The sequence below is a fragment of the Fistularia commersonii genome, chromosome 22, assembly GCF_037954325.1.
Source record: "Fistularia commersonii isolate RoL2024-O1a breed Wild chromosome 22, RoL_Fcom_v1.0, whole genome shotgun sequence".
Lineage (NCBI taxonomy): Eukaryota > Metazoa > Chordata > Actinopteri > Syngnathiformes > Fistulariidae > Fistularia > Fistularia commersonii.
The window spans coordinates 9,945,345-9,967,504 of NC_141305.1; the positions used below are offsets into that span (position 1 = coordinate 9,945,345).

The following is a 22,160-nucleotide window of genomic DNA, read 5'->3' on the forward strand; positions in this document are numbered from 1 at the left end:
CACCAGGCCTGTCAAGCTGTTGGCAGGGAGAGACTCAGACAGATGCACACACACAAACATTATGGCATACATAAATATATAATGCTGTGTACAGTTTCTAGATAATCCTTTTACTTGCGCGATTTTCCGCGTTGTGACCATTTTTGAACTTTATTTTGGTCCACAGTCATGGATACAAAGTTCAGATTGCAGACAAACCCACAGTGTGTCACAGTAATGAAAAGGTTCAGGGTTAATAGTCCAGGGTAAAGACCAACATTGTAATCAGTGGAGGGCGAAGGTTGTAATTACACACTCAGAACAAGGTTTTGGGTAAAACCCCATACACTCTTGCTTTCTTTCAGTCATGCTTACTTTTCATCATCTTTGCACAGATGATGAAAACTAAGCAATGCTTGTCATAGATGCGCGCTGATAGCACTGATCACAACGCTTGCTAATGGTACCTGTGGTAACAGCCGCACACTGCGCAATTCTGGGGATGGTGTTATCCAATAGCTTGAAAAATGTCTCCAGAATATCTGTCTGTGTTGGTGGTCATGAAGTGAGAAGGAACTGTGTAGGGCAAATATTATCTAACTGTTATTGGTTTTTGTTTACTTCCTGTCTTAAACCTCCTGCAAATTATTGATTTCCTGGAGGTTGGCATCTGTAAGAAAAAGCACTAGGAAGACTTGTGCACCACTCTCTTATTGAATTGCAGGTCAAAGTTGACTGTTGTCATTCGCTAGAAGGCAAATGTGAAGCTAAATGTAGCTGGTGAGCATGTACAGGGCATCTCCACCGAGGACAGATATGCACTTCACTTTTAGGCCTAACATTTCACATTTCCGTGCCTGTGGAAGTGAAGAGAAGTTGCCACATGACTTTCAGCTTCCAATCTGAGAAACACCTAGCCTCTTAGGTGGCTATGGGCAATGTCGCTGTGGCACTGGTAGCCTGTCTCTGTTCAAGGTGCTACCTGCGTGGCGTGAGGACAAGCCCATGTGGTGTGTGGTCCACCAACAAACCTAGGGCATCTTGGGACTGCAAGAGAAAGATTGGGAGAAAACCTATTTCTGAAGTGGATTTGTGCCCTTGTAATCCTGATTAATTTTGACCCGTTGTGCTCATTTTAAACAGAGCATTACAGTAAGCGTGAACACAGCAAGCTCTGAGGCGAAACCAGGAGCTTAGAGGCTTTGGGAGGCTTAGCTGCAGATGGCATTTTAAGCCGGACTTAATAAATTGTTTCCATTAAACTTACCAGCCCACACATTCTGGATTAGAACAGTGGAACAAAGGAAGGAGAGCGCTTGCAAATGAAGAAGAGAAACAAAAACACACACACACACACACACACACACACACACACACACATGCACAGCTGCCATGATGCACATTCGTCTCTTCGTTGACATTTCTTGCAGGCCATATGAAAGATGAACACTTGGGAAACTGTGCGGTCCAGATGTATTGAGGCATTGGGAGGCATGGATGTGAAATTAACTCACTTCAGATCTTTCGCTCATCAGGGTTGTCAAACCAATTTGCTTAATTGACATAAAAGTAAACAAACAAAAAAGACGTATAAACCATTTAGTCGGGCAGTGGATTTGGGGCTTATCCTCTAACTGTTTATATATAAACACATTACCAAGGCTGTAGCTGAAGGATTTAAAAGCTGTCCATACTCTATGGAGCCTTTTACTCATATAGCAATCTCTGCTATTGTGAGAAATCAATTCCTTACGGTAGGAACACAGCCTCCGCCTCTTCTACCCGCCGCCCAACTCGGCCGTTCCTCCTTCCCCCATCAGCTCATGGCTTGTTCCCTAAGCTCTCATTATGTGCTACACAGTCCAGGGTCCCCGTGTCGAATCGCTAATCAACCACCCTGTCTGTAGGCCCGCTCTCTCAATAGGTGCTGAGTGGTCTTTGTTCCACCGCTGCTGTTTGCTGCATGTCAATAAAAGAGCTATGGTCCCCTCCACCTCCACCTCCTGTACCTGGGCCAGATGTAGTCACCAGCCTGCCCCTGCAGCGAAAGCTTACAGGAAAATAAAACGCTGCCTCACTGTGTTGACTTTGAATGCCAGGGAAGCAAGGTAGAATAGGGATTGGAGTGCAAGCAACAAGGTCAGGGGCGGAGGGATTGAGGGCAGCTCAGGCATATTGAAGTAAATGAGAGAGCATGTTTGTATTCATCTGGGCAGCTCTCCTCTGTCCAGGTCAGTGTAATGTATCGCTAACCCCGGTGGCCACCCTCACTGTTTGCAGCCTCTCACCCATTAAATAATGAATGGAGTTTGACCCTCTGACCAACTAATCAGCTTTTCGCCACCATTGAATCAGAATAGAGTAGAGGGAGATAGACAGTGTGGCTGGCTGGCTGGCTAGATGGCTGGAGGGAAGGCATATTGGAAGAACAAAAATGGCTGGAGAGGCTTCAAACAGCCAGCTAGCAACCATTGAAATTGAGAGAGGCGATCATTTCAAAGCCTGGGGTTTTTCACTTCCAATATCTCTTCCTGTTATGGAATGAAAACATATGCAACTGGAAATGCCGGGATATACAGTATCAAGCAATGTACCTACATTGACGTCGAACCCACGGTTGAGTTCTTACGTTTCGGTTTTTGAACACACGAATGTGAAATAGTGTATGAAATGGAGCGTTAGATCAGAGTTCAGTGTAAAAAAAGTTATTGTTGTTTCATCACAAGGTGTTTTAATAGAGTTCAAGTTATTGTTTGGGCAGAGGGGAAGCTAAATATAAGAGAAAAAAATGCAAAGCTTGCAAACAGACGGTTGGTAAAAAAAAAATTGAGGCCCTTGTTTTTGTGCTGCACAAAATTTCCACAGATTGAAATTACAGATTAAACCTCACACTGGCCATACATTGGTACACAGTAGGAATTATTGCCCTAATTGTTCTTCTTATTGAAACCTGATGATCCCTAGCCCTTACCCCTATGTAAATGGTATTATTTAAATTTATATTGCAGTTTGTATTGTATACCACACCCATAGACGGGGCCTTACAGCTAAGATCCGTGCTGGCTTTTCTGACTACCACATATCTTATCTTTGAGCTTAGAGTCTATGCAAGGGAAACTCTAAGCAAAATACAGATGGCAGACGGATTAGCTAAGAAACTCATAACCGGAAAACAACTTACTACAGTGGAATTGTTGGACACCAACAGAATGTGACCAATTTCTTTATTAATTTTTGGATCATTACAGGCAGAGAGCCACATGCTGGCTAACCAATTTGTTTTTTGGAAAAAGGGACTAATATTAATGCTCCTTTTATTGATAGTGCTAATGTTGTTTGTGCAGCCACCCCTGTCGGAGAGATGAAAATAAATAGCGGTTGCTTGGTGCATATAAGACACGTGTTTAATTATTAATTGAGCCATTACTGACAGAGATTGCCTTTTTTGATTTAAAGCAGGAGAGCCTGCTTCAGGGACAGAGAAAGCAATTACAGACTTCCCAGCTTGTACCACTGCTGCCCATCATTTCACCATACCATATGAGGAGGAAGGCGGGGGCGCAGGCAAGCCCTCAACAGAAGCACAAACACACACGCTGCATGTTGCACTTTGGTGCTCCATAAATTATTTTAATTCATCTTTAATATTTATAGTGTTTTATATTACAATTACATTACATTACATGTGCAACGAGTCCAAGGGACTTTGCAACAATTCTCCAAATCCCTTGGTGCCCTGACACCTGAGTTGCTGAGTGATTTTTATTTTTTTTTTCGTTATCTGTTTGGAAGTGAAGTTAAATTGCTTTAGCTCTTAAAACCAATCTGTTTTTGAAGACAGTGCTAATTTTCTATGCACAACAATTACTGAGCTTGTAAAGTCTTTACCGGTATGTTATTTTATCCCCGTGTGCACTCTGTGGCCTCTTTAGAGCAACTATTATGGCCATTTAAAAGTGTCTGCTCTGCGCAAAGAACCCAGTGGGCGTAAAATATTAACTGACCCCATGTTCAGACTGTTGTGTCACTACTGCGTGAGTTTTTGTATTGCAACAAAAAATGAAAGTAGATGTTCTACTTCTTTCTCTTGTCTGTACAGGCCACAAAGCTTGGCACTTATCAATTAATCCCATCAGCCCGTCACATTTTACACCACATGCTGGTGGTGATGAGCTTTTTCTGACGAGAGATATGAGTCACATTGCGATCTGATGTTGTCACGTTGTGTTCGCCGGTAGTCGTCGACTGAAATCGAATCCAGCTTCAGCTACGGAGAGGGAGCAATTACAAAGTCTCTACAGGCCATTAGGGAGAATTAGCAGAAGTTGTTTTGGGCATGAGCAACTTTTTGGCTTTTCCCCTTTCACTTTCACACTCTATTTACAATACTGGTGATATGACATTTCTGAGAGCACCCCAAGCCCCCATCTTAATGTTAGGAATCGGTTGCTATAAAGTTAGCTGTCAAAGATAATTGGGGAAAAAAGTGAGAAATACATACCTGTTAAACTCATAACCTAGTACTGAGTTGTGAGCAGACAGTAGTCTCCTGTGATGACCAAAGGCCAGCGCTCCTCAATGAATTAATTGTTTCTTCATAAAGGTTAAAAATGCCCATCAGTCAGGCCCTTCAACATCCTACACATCAGCTTTATAAACTTGTTTTCTAGTGTGACGCAGATTAAACCTCACAAAGCTAACAAGTACTAGCCGTTTCTGTGATCCATGGGGGGACACCTCTAACTCAACCAACAGATTTTTTTTTGAGTAGCCATCAGCTGTTTGCAACACAAGGTAGACACAATAATGCTGAAACCAGAAACGCACTTAATTTCCAGTCGTATCACATTATCTTGCTTTTCTCACACACCCTCAATATCTTAAGTATTGACACCCCGAGATGTATAAGGTAGCTTTTGGCTTTCTACAGTCCATGTTGTCAATTGCTTGACCACTGTTGGCAACTTAACCCAAAACCCGAACTGTCTGTTGGACAATGTGTTTTGGACAATCTAAATTTCACCTAAAGCGAATCCATAACAGGAGTGAATGAAAACACCTGAGTAGAAGCGTTGGAAATTTAAAATACTCTGAAATGGTTTGTGCCATTGTAGCAGAGAATCAATGATCTTTATGAAAGCGGCATGCACTTTTGCAAATTAAGTCTGATAAGTGAGAAATTCAAATCGTGCAATCGAAATTACTTTCACTGGCAAGAGGGACATAGACACATTTTAGTGAATTTGATTCTCTCGAGAAATTACTTTCTCAAGAAATAAAAGTCATTTCAGCAAAGCGATATATAAATCTCAAATTTTATCGTATTGATATTCTTCAACAGTAAGCATTTATATAGAAAAGAAGAAAAACAACAAAAGCCAGTTTGGGTCTGCCAGAAGAATAACCAACAGAAACCTTAGAAACTATCTAGATCGATCGTTTCAAAATTGAATTGATTCAGTTCAGTTTTGTGAAAGAAACCTGACTACTACCAGAAGAAGAAGGAGAAGAAAGACCATTATTGTCTTATTCAGTTGTACATAGACTACAACAACATCCGCAAAATTCAACCACTACATTTAACCCAGCATGGATGACCCATGAGCCCAAGGCAGCTACTGAGCAGCTCCAAGGAAGCAGTTCGGGGTTCGGTGTCTCGCCCAACGACACTTCGACAGGCTCGGAAAAACACGGAAATCGAACGAGGAACATTTCAGTTCCGAGGACGGCTGCTCGAAGCCGTGCCACCTCAATACTATATACTCTTGTATGTAAATATTGGGAGGATTGTTCATGGACTTTCAGGAGAATTCACTGGGCAGTATACTGGCACTAGTGTCACCAAAGTCTGAGCTTCTGAGTGAAAAAGTAAAGTTCTTTCTTTCGACAATCTGTCACTGGCTAAAACTGATGAGTTTTTCTGTTTTAGGCTTGTAGGAAGAGTTAAACAAAAGAAAAAAAAAAAAGGAGGATACTCTTGAGAGCAGAAGCTCTCATCACATCATCTGTCTAATCCTAATCCTCCACCTAAATCAGAAACAGAGCCAGTTGCAGCGTGGAAGGCATTTTCATTGTATACTTGGGAATACATGACCAGTGTCTTATCACCACTGTCAGGCCTGAAATGTAAAGCGTGTTGCTTGTGATCACTTGCAGGTTTTTCTTGTTTTTAATCCCTCATTCCCAGCAGCCCCACTCTGCCAGAAAGAGTGGGATTTTTTTTTCTTCCTCTGCATTTGTTTGAAGATTCCACTGTCCTACTATGTGTCTTTTAAGCTCATCTGTGTTGAGTGATACAGAGCCAATGTTGTTTGCAGATGAGGCTGTAATGCTCAGTGACATAGCCAGATGGTAGGCGATTGTGGCCAAACACGCTTGGATAATGTACAATTGCTGGCAAGGGGACAGTCGTCAGCCTAGATGGATATTACAAACATGCTTGTAATGGATTGGACATGTTGGAAAGCAGTTCACACAGACTTATAAAGATGAAGAAAACCGTTGCCAGGAACTGAACAAATGTAAAATGCTGCAGATTCCATGACGGACAAGAAGTTCAATATATAAGAAGAAATCACAAGGGGGAATTTTGAGCAAACGGGAGGTGAACTCAGGAAACTAAATCTCAAATCAAACAGAAACATCAGCCCGTCGCATAAAGTATTTTCCAAGCACTTCCAGATGGGTGGTCGTCTTCCACGTTTTTTGGGGTTTTTTTTTCTCGGTTTTCCTGATCTCCATACCTTTCCAGTAGTAATATATAAGCCCCCATGTTGCTGTCAGTGACTTATGAGAGCCACTCTGTCTAGGAGGAATACCGCAGTCTTGTAGTTATACAGTATGTTTGACAGAGGGGTGGGTTTGCTACAGAGCCTAGCCTATTAGCCCTGAACTCAGCACATGGTGAAAGCGGTAACCTGACACGCACTGCTGCAAAAGGGCTTGTGTTTGGGCCTGTGTTTCACTGGGCGTGAGTGCCATTAATCGTCCCAGTGTTTGTTAACAGACAGGGGGTAATTCGTTCTGACACAGGGGACTGCATTTTGGCCCTTTCAGGGGAGGGGTAAAAAAGGAGAACATCCACAGTGTGGTCTTCTACAATATTCAAACGCTCATCTGTTGGGCTGTTGTTTTTGGCTACCAGTGAATTCCCTGCACTGGGACCCGGTGGTGGGGCCCCTAATGGCTACGGACTAACTGTAATACCCCATTCAGCAGAGCATGGGTTCCAACCTTCCTGTCTGTTGGGTTAGTGCTGCTGTGTTGAGCTGCAGGATGGGGATTTCTAAACTATTTGCTTTGGAAAGCAAAGAGAAAGATTGTTATAAGAATGTTTGACCAAAAGGATGTGTATACACATAGCTCCCTCCTCTGTTGATGGAATCTACCTATCACTCCAAGTGAAGGTTTACATTTGCATTTTTTAAAGATAATTCCGAGGACGCCGCCAACAAATGATGTTTATTGAAGATGAGGGTAAATACGGTCGGATAGCAGCTGAGATAGGTTCATTCTAAAAATGTAAGGACCGATATTGACCTTCGAAAGACCGCATCTGTTGAAGTCTAATGGTCAAATTGCATCAAAATGATAGCTGTGTTTCGGGAAATGATCAATATATGGCTTTTGCTATCACTAATGATGTGGGTATTGACTCATCAGCTGTTAAGTGCAGGACAAGCGGTAAAGAACCTTGGGCCTCTTATCAGCTGCAGCACACTGTTTGCTGGTTTGGCCTAACACTGACCTAATCCCGGGAGCAGGTGCCACCGCAGCCCAAGATGTGGGGACGTGCTTTTCAGGGAGCTTGAGCCATCTGGGTCTCAATACTTTATGGTGCTTAAAACACACTCACAAGTGTGACAGACTGAACACTTACCTTTTAGTAGCACACAATAATCTAAAAGCTGGCTGCTAAACTGAAAGGGGAGGCTTTCAGGAGAATTTACAGGGTTTGATGTGGTGTGGAGCCTCCACTTTGACACGGATTCATGAGCCAGACACACTTGCTGGTTTGATTTTGATTCTTTTTACTTTTTCTGTATTTTCATCTATGGTCTAAAATACGTCAAGGTTATGCTTGTTGTGTCTTGTTTTTTTGTTTGTCGTCGTTTCTCTTTTTTTTTTTCGACCGGTGCCAACCCGCCTTGTTTGATGCTTTCCTTGGACCTGTGGTGTTTGTTTTTCCTCATGTTATGTATTTCATCTTACAAGCAATTTGGCTCATTTTGCAGGGTAATTTTACCACTGTTTACCTACACCTCTCACAAACGTACGCACACGTGCGTTCCCTAAATTGACACGCTGCCTTCTCACTCCCAATCAAATCAATTCTTTGCATACCACACTCAGAATTCCATTATGAAATCTAGTAGCGGCCTCAACAACTTTCAGGCTGGTGTCACTGCTTCCTGATCAGTATGCTGGAGGAACAAGGCTCAGTCTTTTTTTTGTGTATGTGTACATGTATTGAGGCCTGTCTCTCTGTGTGATGAGGACCTAAGAGAAAGAGACAAAGGTGGACTGTGGTTAGCAGGAGTCCCACAGGTCAGGATCCTGGCCTTGCCTCCATTAGTTTACCTGACACAGCACCCTGCCCTCTGCTCCCTCTCCTCTCTCCTCCACCTTATTAACCACCATCTCTCTCCATCTTTCTCCTCCAGTGTGGGTGACTTCATTTGTCTTTCTCTCTCATGCTCTCTCTCCAATCAAGAATGATGAATTGGGTGTGGTGAAGGATAGCAAATGTTTGCAATACTGATGCACCATTCTAATATTACTTTATGCCAACAACGGTGGTGAACACAGTAGTTAGATTAATTGTTTTAGGAGCCTATTGTGTTTATTTTTCTAACCAAGCTTTTTCTGACTCAGACTTGATGCTCTGAGTGTGTCATGTCAACCAGAACAAAATCAATCTCACTCCCATCAGTGAAAACCATTTCAATTATTTTGTTAAGTATTTACTTTGATATTTCCATGATCCTGCCTGATGTAGGAACATTTGTGTAGTTTATAAGAATTCGGGTCTTCTGGCAAGTTGCCATTAGCAAGGGAAAAAAGCTGTTCTTGTCTAAGGTTCAGCAGCTGTTGGGAACCCCATCTGTAACTTAATTACCCAGCAGCACCTCAGGAGAAGCTCAGTTTCAAGATTCCACTATAGAGTGGCCATTCATTAAGTCGGCGTGTCCATACTGCATTCTCTCGGGGCCTGAAAACCTAGAAAACAAAAACCAGGGCACTTAAACATGCATTTAGGTTTAACCTTTGACAAACAGCCCACTATCATAGTTTATTTGTTTTTTTTTTCAAGAGAACTTTGTCTAAGGTTTTCATATATAATGCATATTAAATGGCAATTATATTTACTCCAGTAAATATAGAAGTATTTTGATGTTAGGGTTAGTTAGGTATTCCATCGCAAAATATTACATCTTAAAAAAAATAGGGAAAAGGATTTTGTATTTGAGACACTTTGAAGGTATAAAAAAAATCAAGCAGTTCAAGAGCTATATTGGGTTCTCTGGAACTGGGTTTAAATGGTACCATTATTTACACGTTGAGTGAAATATGTCCATTCGCCATTGCAGTGCCCAACTGGCAATGAAGTGCCTAGTTTTGATTAGCAGATAAGGACAGGCCGTGATTGCAAAAAGACGATAATTATCGTGAAAAACATGGCGGTTGACAGGCCTCTCTTTCACTCTCTCCCTCTCTCTTGATTTTATATAAATATTTGATTAATTTGTTAAAACACAATAATCCCTCAAAATATTAGAGCTAAAAGCCCACAATCCTCCCTTTTTCCTAGGTGACAGACTTGTTTGACATCATGAAAATGTCTTGATTTATTTGCCTGAATGTTATTTGCATCTAAAGGCTGGGCAGTAAGGCAACATCTGTCTAAACCACACATTGCATTACTCATTTTGACAAGCCCCTGTATCTGCAAAACATTTACCAACATTTGCAAAATGATAATAATAATAATTTTGCAAACATTTTGCAAAAGTATTTGTCGCACTGTTTTCATGGCACAAGCTGCAGTGGCTGCATATGTCAAAATAGTGAATGAAATCTAGAGAATGGTTACAAGCTGTCAGCCTCCGATTGTCTCCTTGCTTTCAGAGTTAGGAGTGAAAACGGAGATGTCGGAGGACGAAAAGAAAAACATGCAGGCTCTTTCAGCCCACTGTCATGCCACTTAGGATTTGTTGAAGGATTTTCAGCCCAGCCATTTCCCTTTCATTGAGGAGTAATCAGCAAAACACTGAAAGATAATATTATATCCACTTAGAGGCATGTGGGCTTCATGCGTGTTCATACATGAGACAAAGGCCGGAAAGCAGTGTCTCTGTTTACATTGCTGTGCACTCACCCTCTCCATGTCTGTTTGGACTTGCAGGCAAATCCCCCTTTCTTTGTGCCTCTAACATCTCATTATCTCTCCTTCTCCCCATCTTTCCAACCTTCTTTACTTCCGTTTTTCTGTGGATTGCAAGCCAGCTGGTGGGCTAATAAGGGATGCTTTCCTCAGTGGGACCAAACTGATACTGTTCAGGCGTTATGCAAGCTTAAGTAAAGCTGACACGCTGCTCAAGAACTACAGCCCACACTGAGCTCCACTGCAGCCCATGGAGACACTCTGAAAAGGTCTTAATGGTATGGGAGACACAGGGAGGCTGCCACCGTCCTCCCACCGCTGTGCAATGATATGGGAGGCAGGAGTTAAGTACTTTATTAGAAGTGGCAGCCGTTGTCTCCAGTCACCTCGATAATTGCAGCGCTACGTCCATTGCCATAATCAATTGAGACAGCTGCCGCTGCGGTGTTCAAGTCCATTGGGCAGGCGTGTCATGCTAATTAATGAAATGATAAGGCTAGCGCTTGCAGCACTGAACAAATAACTCTTGAAGGCTTCTGTTCCTGTCAACAAAAAAAATCGTCCTTAAAGTTTAGAGAGAGACCCTCTTTTCCCTGTCTGTTAGCTTTCCGTCCTCAGCAGCCCGGAGGGCAAGAGGGGTTACCGGGGTCGGTGATGGGTCAGTGACAGTGAAAGGGGTCAAATTCCAAGCTGGCATGGTGGGCCGAGTGATAGAAGCCATTAGACTTTAGGGATTTCAGTTGAAACTTATAAGATGGCCATCCCTTTATTTAGAAGAGCCCAGTGGTCCTGACCTTAGACGACCTAGCTGTGTTCATAAGAGGCTGAGACTGATGGCTGTCCCCGACATGAGTCCTGCTCAAAGCCGCTCTGCTGGGGGATGGGTCCTGATGTGGAGTCTGGGATGAGCAAGTGGTTTCTCTCTCTGTCACTGTATGCCATAGTGATAGAATGTCTAAGAACATGTGGGAAACATGACATGTTGGACTTTGACAGTAAGCATCTTGACCAGATCCGTCTGTCTATGTCTGTCCTGTCTGATGAGAAGAGGAGCTCGTCGCCATTTGCCTGCCTCCACAATATTGGCATATGTACCCTGAGAGGTAAATGGCATATGTGTCTTGCACCATATGGCAGCCATTTCAATTGGGATCTGATATTTGCCTGAAAGAGAGATTCATCTCAGCTGGAGCTGCCAGCTCTCTGAAATGAACATTAGGTTCTCAATTTATGCTAGGGCTTTCACTGTAAACGTGTTACAGCTTAACACCCATCCCCATTCTGCTGCCATCCACTCCTTTTGTCAGCTGCAGTGAGAAGACAGAGAAATAATTGAAACGTGCCAGCTGTCCCCACTCTTTAGCTATCTTGGATAGCTTTCTCCTTGTTCACTCCCCCATTAACATCTCTGAGTGATTTGCAAAAACGTTGCCTTGGCTCCACTCATTACCAGCCTGGAGATGCTCGAGGCAGATTAAATCGTGCGAGGGAAAGCGAGCCATCGCAAATTTCTCTTATGATTTTATTATTAGCGCAACGTTTCGACGCTGCTCAACCCTTCTGTTCCTGCCATACAAAAATCATTTTGCTGAAATCACCCCACCTTTTTATGACTGAATACCTCATGGCAATGAAGTGTTGATTAGCAAGACTGCTGTTTCCCGACTTCTGCCAGTATCTGTTGTTGCCATCTTCCGCAGTCACAAACTTGTGAGCGAGGCTTTGGCTCGGTGCAGATTGCTTGTCGAGAGACAAACCAAATCATTTTGTGCTCATCCATCAAGAGCAGCGCAATATTCTGTGAAACTGAGCCAGCAGGAAGCAGATCAAGGCAGCGGGCATTGTACACACTTTCCACATCCTCCATCGTCTTCCAATAGATATCCCATTTTATTTAAATATCTGTCTGTTTGTGGCCTTATACTATCAGTGCACTGACTGTTAATGCTTTGGCAAAGGCATGAAGGTAGTGAACCACAATGTTTGCCTACTAAATGAGAACACCCAGTGGCCTTAAGCTTCTGCGAGGCCTACCTCCACCGCACCCCTGTCACAGGAAGAATTTGCATACCACAGCATCTAATCTGAAAAGACTATTTGCATACAGGTTCTGTTTTGCCGGTTGCTGTGTACACTAGCATTGGTGCCAGCAGTGGGGAAGGTAATTTATGTAACACACTTAATTTGCATGCGGGGTATTTCTTTTTATTTTCTAAGGGTTTTCGTTTGAGGCCACATCACAAATGTTCACCGGGGGCCCTTATCTCATTCATGAGGTCACCGGGTCCTCTTTGTGTTATGCCAGGTGTGCACAAGTACAAAGTGGTTCACAGATTGATCAAATAAAGGATCCATTCAAAGACAATAGTGGTGAAGAATCGAATTGACAGTGACGCCTGTCAGCTTCTGTCTTTTGCTGTGACATGGTATGTGTCAGCAGATTCTTCAAGGTGATGTAAAGGTCAACACAAGGACCCATGATTCTTTATTAAGATATCTTTGACAATAGCAGTCCATTCCAAATGAGGGACAAACCATTCTCGGGTTGTCTAGACTAAACCGGATCATCTGACTGCATAAAGGCCACATAGGATCAGATCATTGCCAGCTCTCCAGATGTTCCACATGGACCGACAGAGTCACAATTGGAGGCTATCAAAGACAGTAACAGCTGTGTAGCAGTGCTGAGCTCACCCAGGACGCCCTCTGGACACATCAGTTTTCACGAGTGAATCCCACAAGCCTGTTGTCTGTCTGTCACTTTTCCCCTTGTATCACCGCCTCTTTAACCCCCAACCATGAATCGCTACAAACTCGAGCGCGTGTGCTCAGGGCAAGGTCCAATTCCCCAGAGTCACAGCAACAACTATAGACGGATCAATATAAGGATGAGATGTCATCTGGTGAACAGACTTGCCAACACCCCCCAAGGGAATGTCACTTGTCCCCATAGTGCACTAACCCAACTGTTGGGCAGGGCGTGCGTGTTGAGGGGCAACCCTCTACCATCGGGCTTTCCTCCAACCCGACTCACTCGCACCATCTGCTCAGGTTTGCAGGGAAGGCCTTCAAAGCAGTGTATTTGTTGTACAGACACTCAAATAGCATTTGTTTCACACAGCTGCCTACCGCGTGCCCACTGTTTCCCCCCCGTATGCGATTGCAGGAAGGTGCAGTGTGTTCAATGTCCCGAGGAAAAGAACACAGACCAATGCAGATTTTTGCAGGTTTGCTAAAATGCATGGAACGCAATCTGACAGCTGTGAGGCCTTGCAACAGTGAACCGTTCGCTGAAAAATGTGGCTTTCCTCCATATACCGCACATGTCTCACGTGTCTACTACCTTATTGTTTTGTCTTACCTTATACTCAAAATAGCATCTGATGAAACACAGAAAACAGTTACTTGCAGTTAAACGCTGCAATTAAATGTTCATTGGCTTGACAGCAAGTATGATGTCAACAAATGTGGATTATTTGCACAGCTGCTAGACAAATATCCACTTATAAAGAGCAAAAAGTAGCATATCGCCATTGGATCCTGGGTGGATCAAATCACAAAAGTAGTATTTGAAATTGCGAATTGATGTCATGTCTTTGTTTGCTGCTCAGCAGTTAAATTAGGATGTTATGACATTGTGCGTGTGTGCGTGTTTTATTCTTTAACCTGTGTACATTCTCTAATTTGTGTATATTTATATTTCTGTAGGAGTGATTGTCTGTTGTGGCATGTCTATGATGCACAGTGTTTTTAATGAGGGGGGGTTCTGAGTTGATACCACCCTGCTTCCATTATATGCCATTAGAATCATCATTAAGCCATTGCTCACTGCAGCCCTGGCTTCTCAGCCTTAGTATTAAAACCCCAGTTTCTTGTCGTTGTGGTGAGACTTCCCTCAGTATCACCCAACTCGCAGTGTGTCTGGGAGAACAGGTTGCCACAGCAACATCACCCGACAGCGACATTTTGACTATGGATATTTATTTGCCTTTTTGCCTTTGTTTGTCTGCGCGAGATATTCTCTCTGTCTTTGCCTTTAGGTTTTTCTTTCAAGAACAAGAGCTTGCTGGTTTCATTCAAATCCCAGCCCCCTATAAATCTGGTGGTCTATAAATGGCCAGACTCAAGATTTCATTTTGAAAATTGTCACACCTTAGCCAGCCACAGTTCTCCAGTAAATTGCATCAAGGGAAGGCGGGGAGGGAGGAACAAATAAAAAAAAAAAGAAAAGCTCTGCCCTGCCTTTTGATTTGTCTATTTATAGGTGTTAGGATCCTTGAAAGATTAAGCAGGCTGTTAATAGGGACTGGATATTCCATTAGCGGGCCGCATGTTGAGTTTCCAGTGGCTTGACAGCAGCTCCCGGCGCTTCTCATTTTTTGTAACTGTTGAGGGTGCCCGTGGAGCTTTTTTAATTGAGGCACTAGAAAGCCTTCTGACTGCAGCGCTGTGGCATCGTAGCTGTAGATAAGAGCCACTTAGAGAGCCTGATTTCCAGAGCTGTCTTCGCTTTTCGTCTGTCTCTTTTCATGTGCGATTTCTTTCTTAGATATTTTCTTCACATTTTATCTTTTTGTGCTTAGAACATATTTCACCACTCTTAGCTTTGATGAGTTCAGAAGTCACAACCGTGTTGCAGTTTGGAGCTCTACCATTTCCTCAGACCAATTTTGCTTCTCCTAAAGGGAGGAGAAGATCGCCAAACGGGTCATCATTTTCATTAAGATTTGCAAATGCTCCGAATTATTTGTATGTGAACAGCATAGAGGTGCTGCATTTTTCTTCCACTTTCATTTCCTTGCTATAACAGCAGATAATTGCAGCATTCAACCGCAACTGCCTCAGTATGAAAATTCGTTTAGCGGAATGCTGATTATTAAGGTTTCTTGAATGCAAAAAAAGAACACTGATGAATGGTAAAGACAGAGTTGAGCAGATTGCTGCGTTCTTTTCTATGGTTTCCCAAATCCCTTGACAGATCAGGAGCGGAGGACAGAGAGAGGCTGTGACAGAGAGGCCAAGATAAGGGCCAGCGATGTCTCTTCACCGCACAATTGAAACATAATTATTTCATGCCAGATTGTGTGCTCAGCAAAGCCCTGAATAGGGGCCTACATTTAACTTTAATTAGCTGTGATTTATTCATACTGACTGGATCGCAAGAAGAAATGGGATCATCTGATTATAGTCAAGCATGAAAATGACCTGATTAAACACTTAACGAAACCTAAGGAGAGAGAAACAAGTGGAACCTTGGTCTTAAGACATTAGCGTAACATAATAACGTCGGAAAGTGAGCTGTGTTTTGCCCGTCATTGATTATATGAAGATACAGATATATGAGAAGCAGACAAACAGCCGTCCAACGTCCACCGGCTGTTTCGGGAATGAAGCTTTGTTTAATCAAACAAATTAATGACTGACATGCTAAAAAAAAAAAAAAAATCAGGTGAATGTGCTCAGAAATGGCCTTGACAGCTGTATTTGTTGTTCTGTGTCTTTTCCAGGTGTGCCAACGAATGAGAGCGCAGAGTCGAAGCTTTGCAGCTCAACTAAAGTGTCAGGGCTTCAGCGCAGTCAGGAGCAGAGCAACAGAGAGGTGCCCTTTGCACCTCCGCTACCCAGCCCCACCCCGGCCTCAGCTCCTACCGGCTCCCCGGCCCCCGCCGCAGCTGCGGCTCCCCCGGAGCCTCCGAGATTTCGACTCCCCACTCCGCCTCCCCTCAGTGTCAAGAAGGAGCAGCAACCTCCAGCCCCTGTCCCTTCCCCTTCCCTGCTGAGGGCACCACCCCAGCCTCATCCTCCTCACCCACACTCACACCAGGAGCATTGTCTTCATCCACCCCTACAGCATCACACCCGGCCAGTATTTAGCCACCAGGTGCATCATCCGCTGCAGTACAACAGCCTCCACGACATCAGGTGGGTTGCTACAAGGGCTTGGAGGGTTATACAAGTTACACATGTGGAACTGCACAGCAAACAGACTGTAGGTTATGATCTTGATATTGCCATGACACACAGTGAAACTGAATATTAAGCAACTTTTTAAGTAAGAATAAATCTATAATAAGGATGGAGGTGATTCACTTTTATTGTCTTATATTTTTGAAACAAGACTCTGCATTCCAGATAGTGTTGACAAGTGCCATCCTTAAATTTAAAGAGAACAGTTTTGCACAAGTGCACTTACCACATCTAAAAAAGCAGATTTTTTTCCCATCTCTATGTTAAAGGGAATTGGCACATATATGTAGCTTGGTAAATGGCAATGTTTGACATGTTGCACAAGGAAGGAGAATTCTCTGTCTTTTTCCTCTTTATTGTTATTTAACACCAAATTAAAAAAGTAAATACAGTTAAGCTCACTCAATTGTCCTTTTTTTGTGTGTTTGTTTGTTTGTCTACCATTTTAATTTTCAGCAGCAGTCCAGTTCTTCCTAAGCATCATTTACCCCCAGCTCCCCACCACCATCTCAGCGGGCTCCCATCCTCAGCCCCTGCCTTGCCTTTGTCCATAGCCAACCTCTCTACCTCGCACTATTCCTCCCTACGGAGTCCGGCACATCGCCATCCGGCCATGTTTGCAACCCCAGCCACACTACCGCCACCACCGACCTTACCAACCAACAGTTTAGTGGTGCCCGGTCACCCTGCTGGCACCCCTTACCCAGGTAATGCAGACTCAAACGCCCGGTGCGCTTTTTGACATTCGATTGATCAGTTACTCAATTCCTTTTTTAACCGAACTACGGCGCTATAGAGATTTAACGATACACTAAGGTTCTGTATTTCACGGTTCCGAGCAAGAGCTAAATGTATCTCTGAGCTATAAAATCTATAACAATATCGGGTCAATACACTGTGACCCCCAGAATAGAAGGGAGGGGCGCTGTAGCTCTCACCAATTTCTTTTAACAACCAACTTTTGACCCTTAAGGTTCGGTGGTCTGTATCAACAGGGAGAAATTAAAAGATTGCATGACATTCTTGATTTTAGGATTTTTTTCTATTCTCTTTATTTATGATACCATCTGGGTTTTGAACTCTCAGGCTTATAGTGCATCAAGCGGGGGGAAATTGGTTATAGTATTACACACGTACAGCACTCTGATTGTACTTGGGTACTTAAAAGAGGTTTAGTTCTTTATGAAAGTATATTTGGTCACACACCTATACTCTGTGTGTAACTATGGGCGGGTGGCTGCTCTCAATTATTTATCCAATAATTATTTTGATATTAGATATATTTTGACGCACACACACACACACACAGCTGTCTTAAATGAGAGAAATCTACAGATCCAATGGCTCATAATTGGAGAACCAGGCTGAACTATAACAAAACATTGTTATTTAGAGGTAACTAAAACTTCTCATGTGATATATAAACATGGTGAGTATCCATACAATGCCTTTTCGGCATTTATTCATTTGAACTGCGCGGAATAAACAGAAATGCCTTGAGTTTTTAGTATTACTAGCTCTATGGGCAAAAGATCACATTTGATAAATTACCTTTAAATACATTTTGTCACAGATGTTTTTTTTTTTAAATTAAGCTCATGCAATGTTGTTGCTCTTGACAAAAATCTGATCCAAAATCCGCACTTATTCTGAAAAGCTCCACAAAAACCCACTTGACCTCTGATCCACAGCAAAGCAGAAGAATCTCTTCACCTCCTTCACCGCCTCAGTTTAGTTCAAGGTGACCATTATATCAAGTAGCCTTGCCAAAGGAAACTGTGATTGCTATGGTAATAAGTAAATAACCTGCTTACAGGTCACTTTGTAATATAATTTAGTAACATTTTGAGATTTGAACCACTGCAGATTTAACATAATCACTTAGTCCAAATTATTGTTTAGCATTTTGAACTTCTTGGAAAAAATCAAATTCCTGAGAAGCGCTAAAAATAATACTAAATTCCCTTTACTAGTCACATCGCTTAGTGATAGATCTCATTTTCACATTTGGTTAGATGCTACCTGTATTTTAGAAAGGGGTGAAATATATGACTAAAATCACCTCATCGGTAATTTCACATTACCCTTGTAGTGTGTCAAAATAGATAGTGTTCCTGTATATACGCAATATGAGCTCCAAAGGCTGAAAAAAGGGTTAAATACCTCATGCTTGTATAAAAGAGATATTTTATATGTATTTCAAGCAGCAATGTTTCCATTTCCATCAGTAAAATCAAGTCAATAAATAGGATGACCAGCAGCATGCATAGTCCAGGCGTACTGTTTTTGTACACGCTCAAATTCAGTCATTCTAAGGACACAGTAAGCTGCCTTTTACTGCAGTACTTACAACCTATCTAAAATTCTAGGGTCTTGCCAAAGTTAATAATAATCAGAAAACCACAATATACTTTTCTAACTTTTCCAGTTAACATAACTGACCTCCCAGACAATTGTTTAGAAAGACTGAATTGAATCAGAAATACTATATAACATATTTTTCATTTAGATTATAGACTATGCATGTTTTTTTGTTGTTGTTTTTATCAAGCATTTTTGTTTTGTGTCTTCTTCAGTTTAAATGTTATTATGCTGTGATTGTTCTGACACTTTCCTTCTATTAATATGTTAAAGAGATTCCCATTCACTCGCAGTATATCTGCTGGAACGCTCCCAAACTCCCCAGGTCCATCTGTTTCTAATATGAAATTGGATTTCATATTATATTGCAGACTTTATAAGAGAGTGAATATAAACGACAAAATATTGATACAGTTTCTGTTTTTGATTATGGATCAATACATTAGATTGGAATTAGAATATTCATATTCAGGTTCATTTTATGGAAACAGACTGAGATGGTTCGGTCATGTCCAGAGGAGGAAAAGTGAATATATTGGTAGACCGATGCTGGAATTGGAGCTGCCAGACAGGAGGTCTAGAGGAAGACCAAAGAGAAGATTTATGGATGTATTGAGAGAGGATATGAAGGTAGTTGGTGTGAGAGAGGAGGATACAGAGAATAGGGTTAGTTGGAGAATGTTGATTCACTGTAGCGACCCCTGAAGGGGAAAAGCCAAAAGGAGAAGAAGGTTAATTTGATGGAATTGATCTATCATCAATTGTAAAATTCTGTGAAATTGATACTTAGGGGTGTATTTTGCTGCCACCCAATTCTACCTTTATTTTCTAGTAGATGATTTGCCTTTTACACCATCGTTACAAGTACAATAATGGCATCTCAGGGTGCGTTATTGGGTTTTTCCCATCGTAATTGCAGAGAACTCATAAGCTCCACGTATTTTTTAAATATAATCTAAGCCACCTTTAGGAAGAGACGAGTTAATATCACATTTCTTGGAGCTCTTGAAGTTTTTGAAAGGGTAATGAGGTAAGCGCTGGGGGCTTTGCTTGCACGACTGGACAGTCATCACAGCTGGAGACATCTTCGAGGTTCCGCTAAACGCAACAGTCGGACAACGGCCCATTCAGTCTGATCTCAACAGACAATATTCTGTGATTTGTATCAGTTCCATTTAAAATTTCCTGTGACAACAGAAAGAAAGAAATGTCTCCAGTGATGATGGCCTCTTCAGAATACATAAGAAAATGCCGGATGTGCATTGACTTTCTGATGGAAAGGCAAAGAGTGTATGTGTGTGTTTTCTGCTGGGATGACTCTTGGTTCTCTCTTGTCTTTAGATACCAGCCTGTTGATATCATTCAACCAACCAATCATGTATTGCCAGCCTCATTCGGGGATTCTGATTGGCACATTGTCACAGGCAACTCTGTTACCACCACCAATGAGTCCCCACGTAGAAAACCCTCACAGCATGAGCTGGAGAAACAGAGAATGCCAGGTGACTATTTCTTTCTTCTCTTCTACCCTTGTTGTGAAGACTGACTGGGCGCCCGTGCCTTTTTTTTCTTATGCCCCCCTCCCCCCCACTCCCTTTTTTCTTTTTTTTTTTTTTTTTTCCTCGCTCTCCTTTCTTGCAGAGCATGACCTCCTGAGGCAGGAGCTGAACAACCGCTTCCTGGTTCAGAGTTCAGAGCGGGGCCGGGGGCCGTCCGCCTCGCCGCTGGCCCCTGTGTCACTCCTGAGGGCCGAGTTTCACCAACACCAGCACATGCACCAGCACCAACACACCCACCAGCACACCTTCACGCCCTTCCCTGCCAGTCTGCCCCCGGCCGCCATCCTCACCCCGCCCACCGCACCCCCTATGGTGCGTAACCAAGCCAGAAATGTGAGGATAAGTAAAAATAAAGCTCCCGTAATTTCCCACCCACCTGTCAACTCTCCCGATCTCCTCTTGAGTCCAACTCCTCCCCTTTTTTCTTTACCCCCAAATTCACCAAATATGTCCCTTAGCTGTAGGAACCCCCCCCCCCCTCCCCCCTCACAACAATATGAACGTTTGAATTTTGTTCTTTTATTTCTAAAATATTTTTCTGCTCATGACAAATGAGGGCCACTGAGACGCTTGGATCACAACAACTGATAAACAAATAATAACAGGCAAATTTAGCCCACTGGCTGTCACCTCCCCAAACCCACAATCACACATACGCACACACAGGGATGTTAGGTGCTGTTCATTTTTGTCAAAGCCCACCAATCGTTTTTAAACACATATATTATATATTCAAAATTAATAAACACAAACCGTTTTTATTTATTTTATTGAAGCCATTTTTAATTCATGGCACTTGCCGAACGGGTCAGTATTACTAACTTGTATTGAACTTTTTACGATGTTCTTTAATCTAACATAGACTTGCTATTAAGTGTCTGGCTTGGATCAAGAAAGGGGGATTGTCTGGAGGCAGGCTTTCCAATTGTTTGCATATGAATGTGTTTTAATCTATTTTGAATGTTTTTATTGCTTGTTCACAAAGACCAACACAGGACCAAACAGATCTCTATGTGTGGGTGGCGGGGGGGTGCATGTGTCTGAATGTGAGTGCATTCCTGGCTGCAATTTTCTTGCTGCCACATGTATATAAAATCCATCGGCACAGCCATACTTGTATTTGACAAACCAAAAAGTATTTCAGTTTGTCTGATGTCTTCATTGTTGTTGATGAAATGGGAGATTGCACTGTTTTGATATTGTTTTCAGTGGTTCCTAATTCCCGATTGATATTTTATTTCTGGGGTTGGGGGGGGGGGGGGGGGGGTGCAAGTACTGGAAGTTGCCGCATCAGTACCATGAAATGAAAAATACCAACCATTTCAAATTCAACGAGTCAGATGGAGGCCTCTATTTGGTGATGTTTGGTATTAGTCTGATAGATCTAATCTATTATGTCATGACCTCTCATTAAGAGTCTGTGGTCCCATTAGGGCCTCCTTAAAGATTCCCCCCATCCTGTGCATTAGAAATCAAAGCTCTGGTATTTATGGCACGGTCTCAGATAAGTGCAGCGGCTGATTTCAGCCAACACAAATGTTGTTATCTGGTCTGCTGTTATTCCTGACATGGTGGGGATTATAGACGGCCTACACTTTTTACTTTGAAGATAAAAGAGTTGATTTTTCTCAGTGTGCCGGCTTTATGTAGCCCATGATGTACAATTCTGTTGTGTTTCTACTACAGGACTCAAGACTGCCATTATTTTCAATTGGTGTTTTTTTTTTCTTGTTCCTTTATTTAAAACTGTACCTCTACTCAACTTTTGTACCCCACCCCATCTAACTTGAAAAATGATCTGCTCTGTGGGTTAGATTTAGGTTACGAATGACTCCCCAATTATGTATCGAAACATGAGTTATGATGATGATGTTCTCATTACTGCTTTGGCATGAAAGGGAACCTTAAGA

The 22,160-nt window shown here is 42.5% G+C and overlaps 1 protein-coding gene across 14 annotated transcripts in view; it reads left to right on the forward strand.

Annotated features, from left to right (window-relative positions):
- fbrsl1 (fibrosin-like 1) overlaps nucleotides 1-22,160 on the forward strand; it is a 294,403-nt gene that overhangs the window by 260,212 nt on the left and 12,031 nt on the right. For 3 of the 14 annotated variants that reach the window (XM_086169947.1, XM_086169952.1, XM_086169950.1), the window contains 3 exons: nucleotides 15,871-16,285; nucleotides 16,787-17,037; nucleotides 20,033-20,193. In XM_086169947.1, coding sequence (XP_086026073.1) covers nucleotides 15,871-16,285; nucleotides 16,787-17,037; nucleotides 20,033-20,193 — 827 coding nt within the window. Of the gene's footprint in view, nucleotides 1-15,870; nucleotides 16,286-16,786; nucleotides 17,038-20,032; nucleotides 20,194-20,332; nucleotides 20,584-22,160 lie in introns of all 14 variants that reach the window. The other 11 variants (XM_086169939.1, XM_086169945.1, XM_086169942.1 and 8 more) reach the window with 4 other exon arrangements.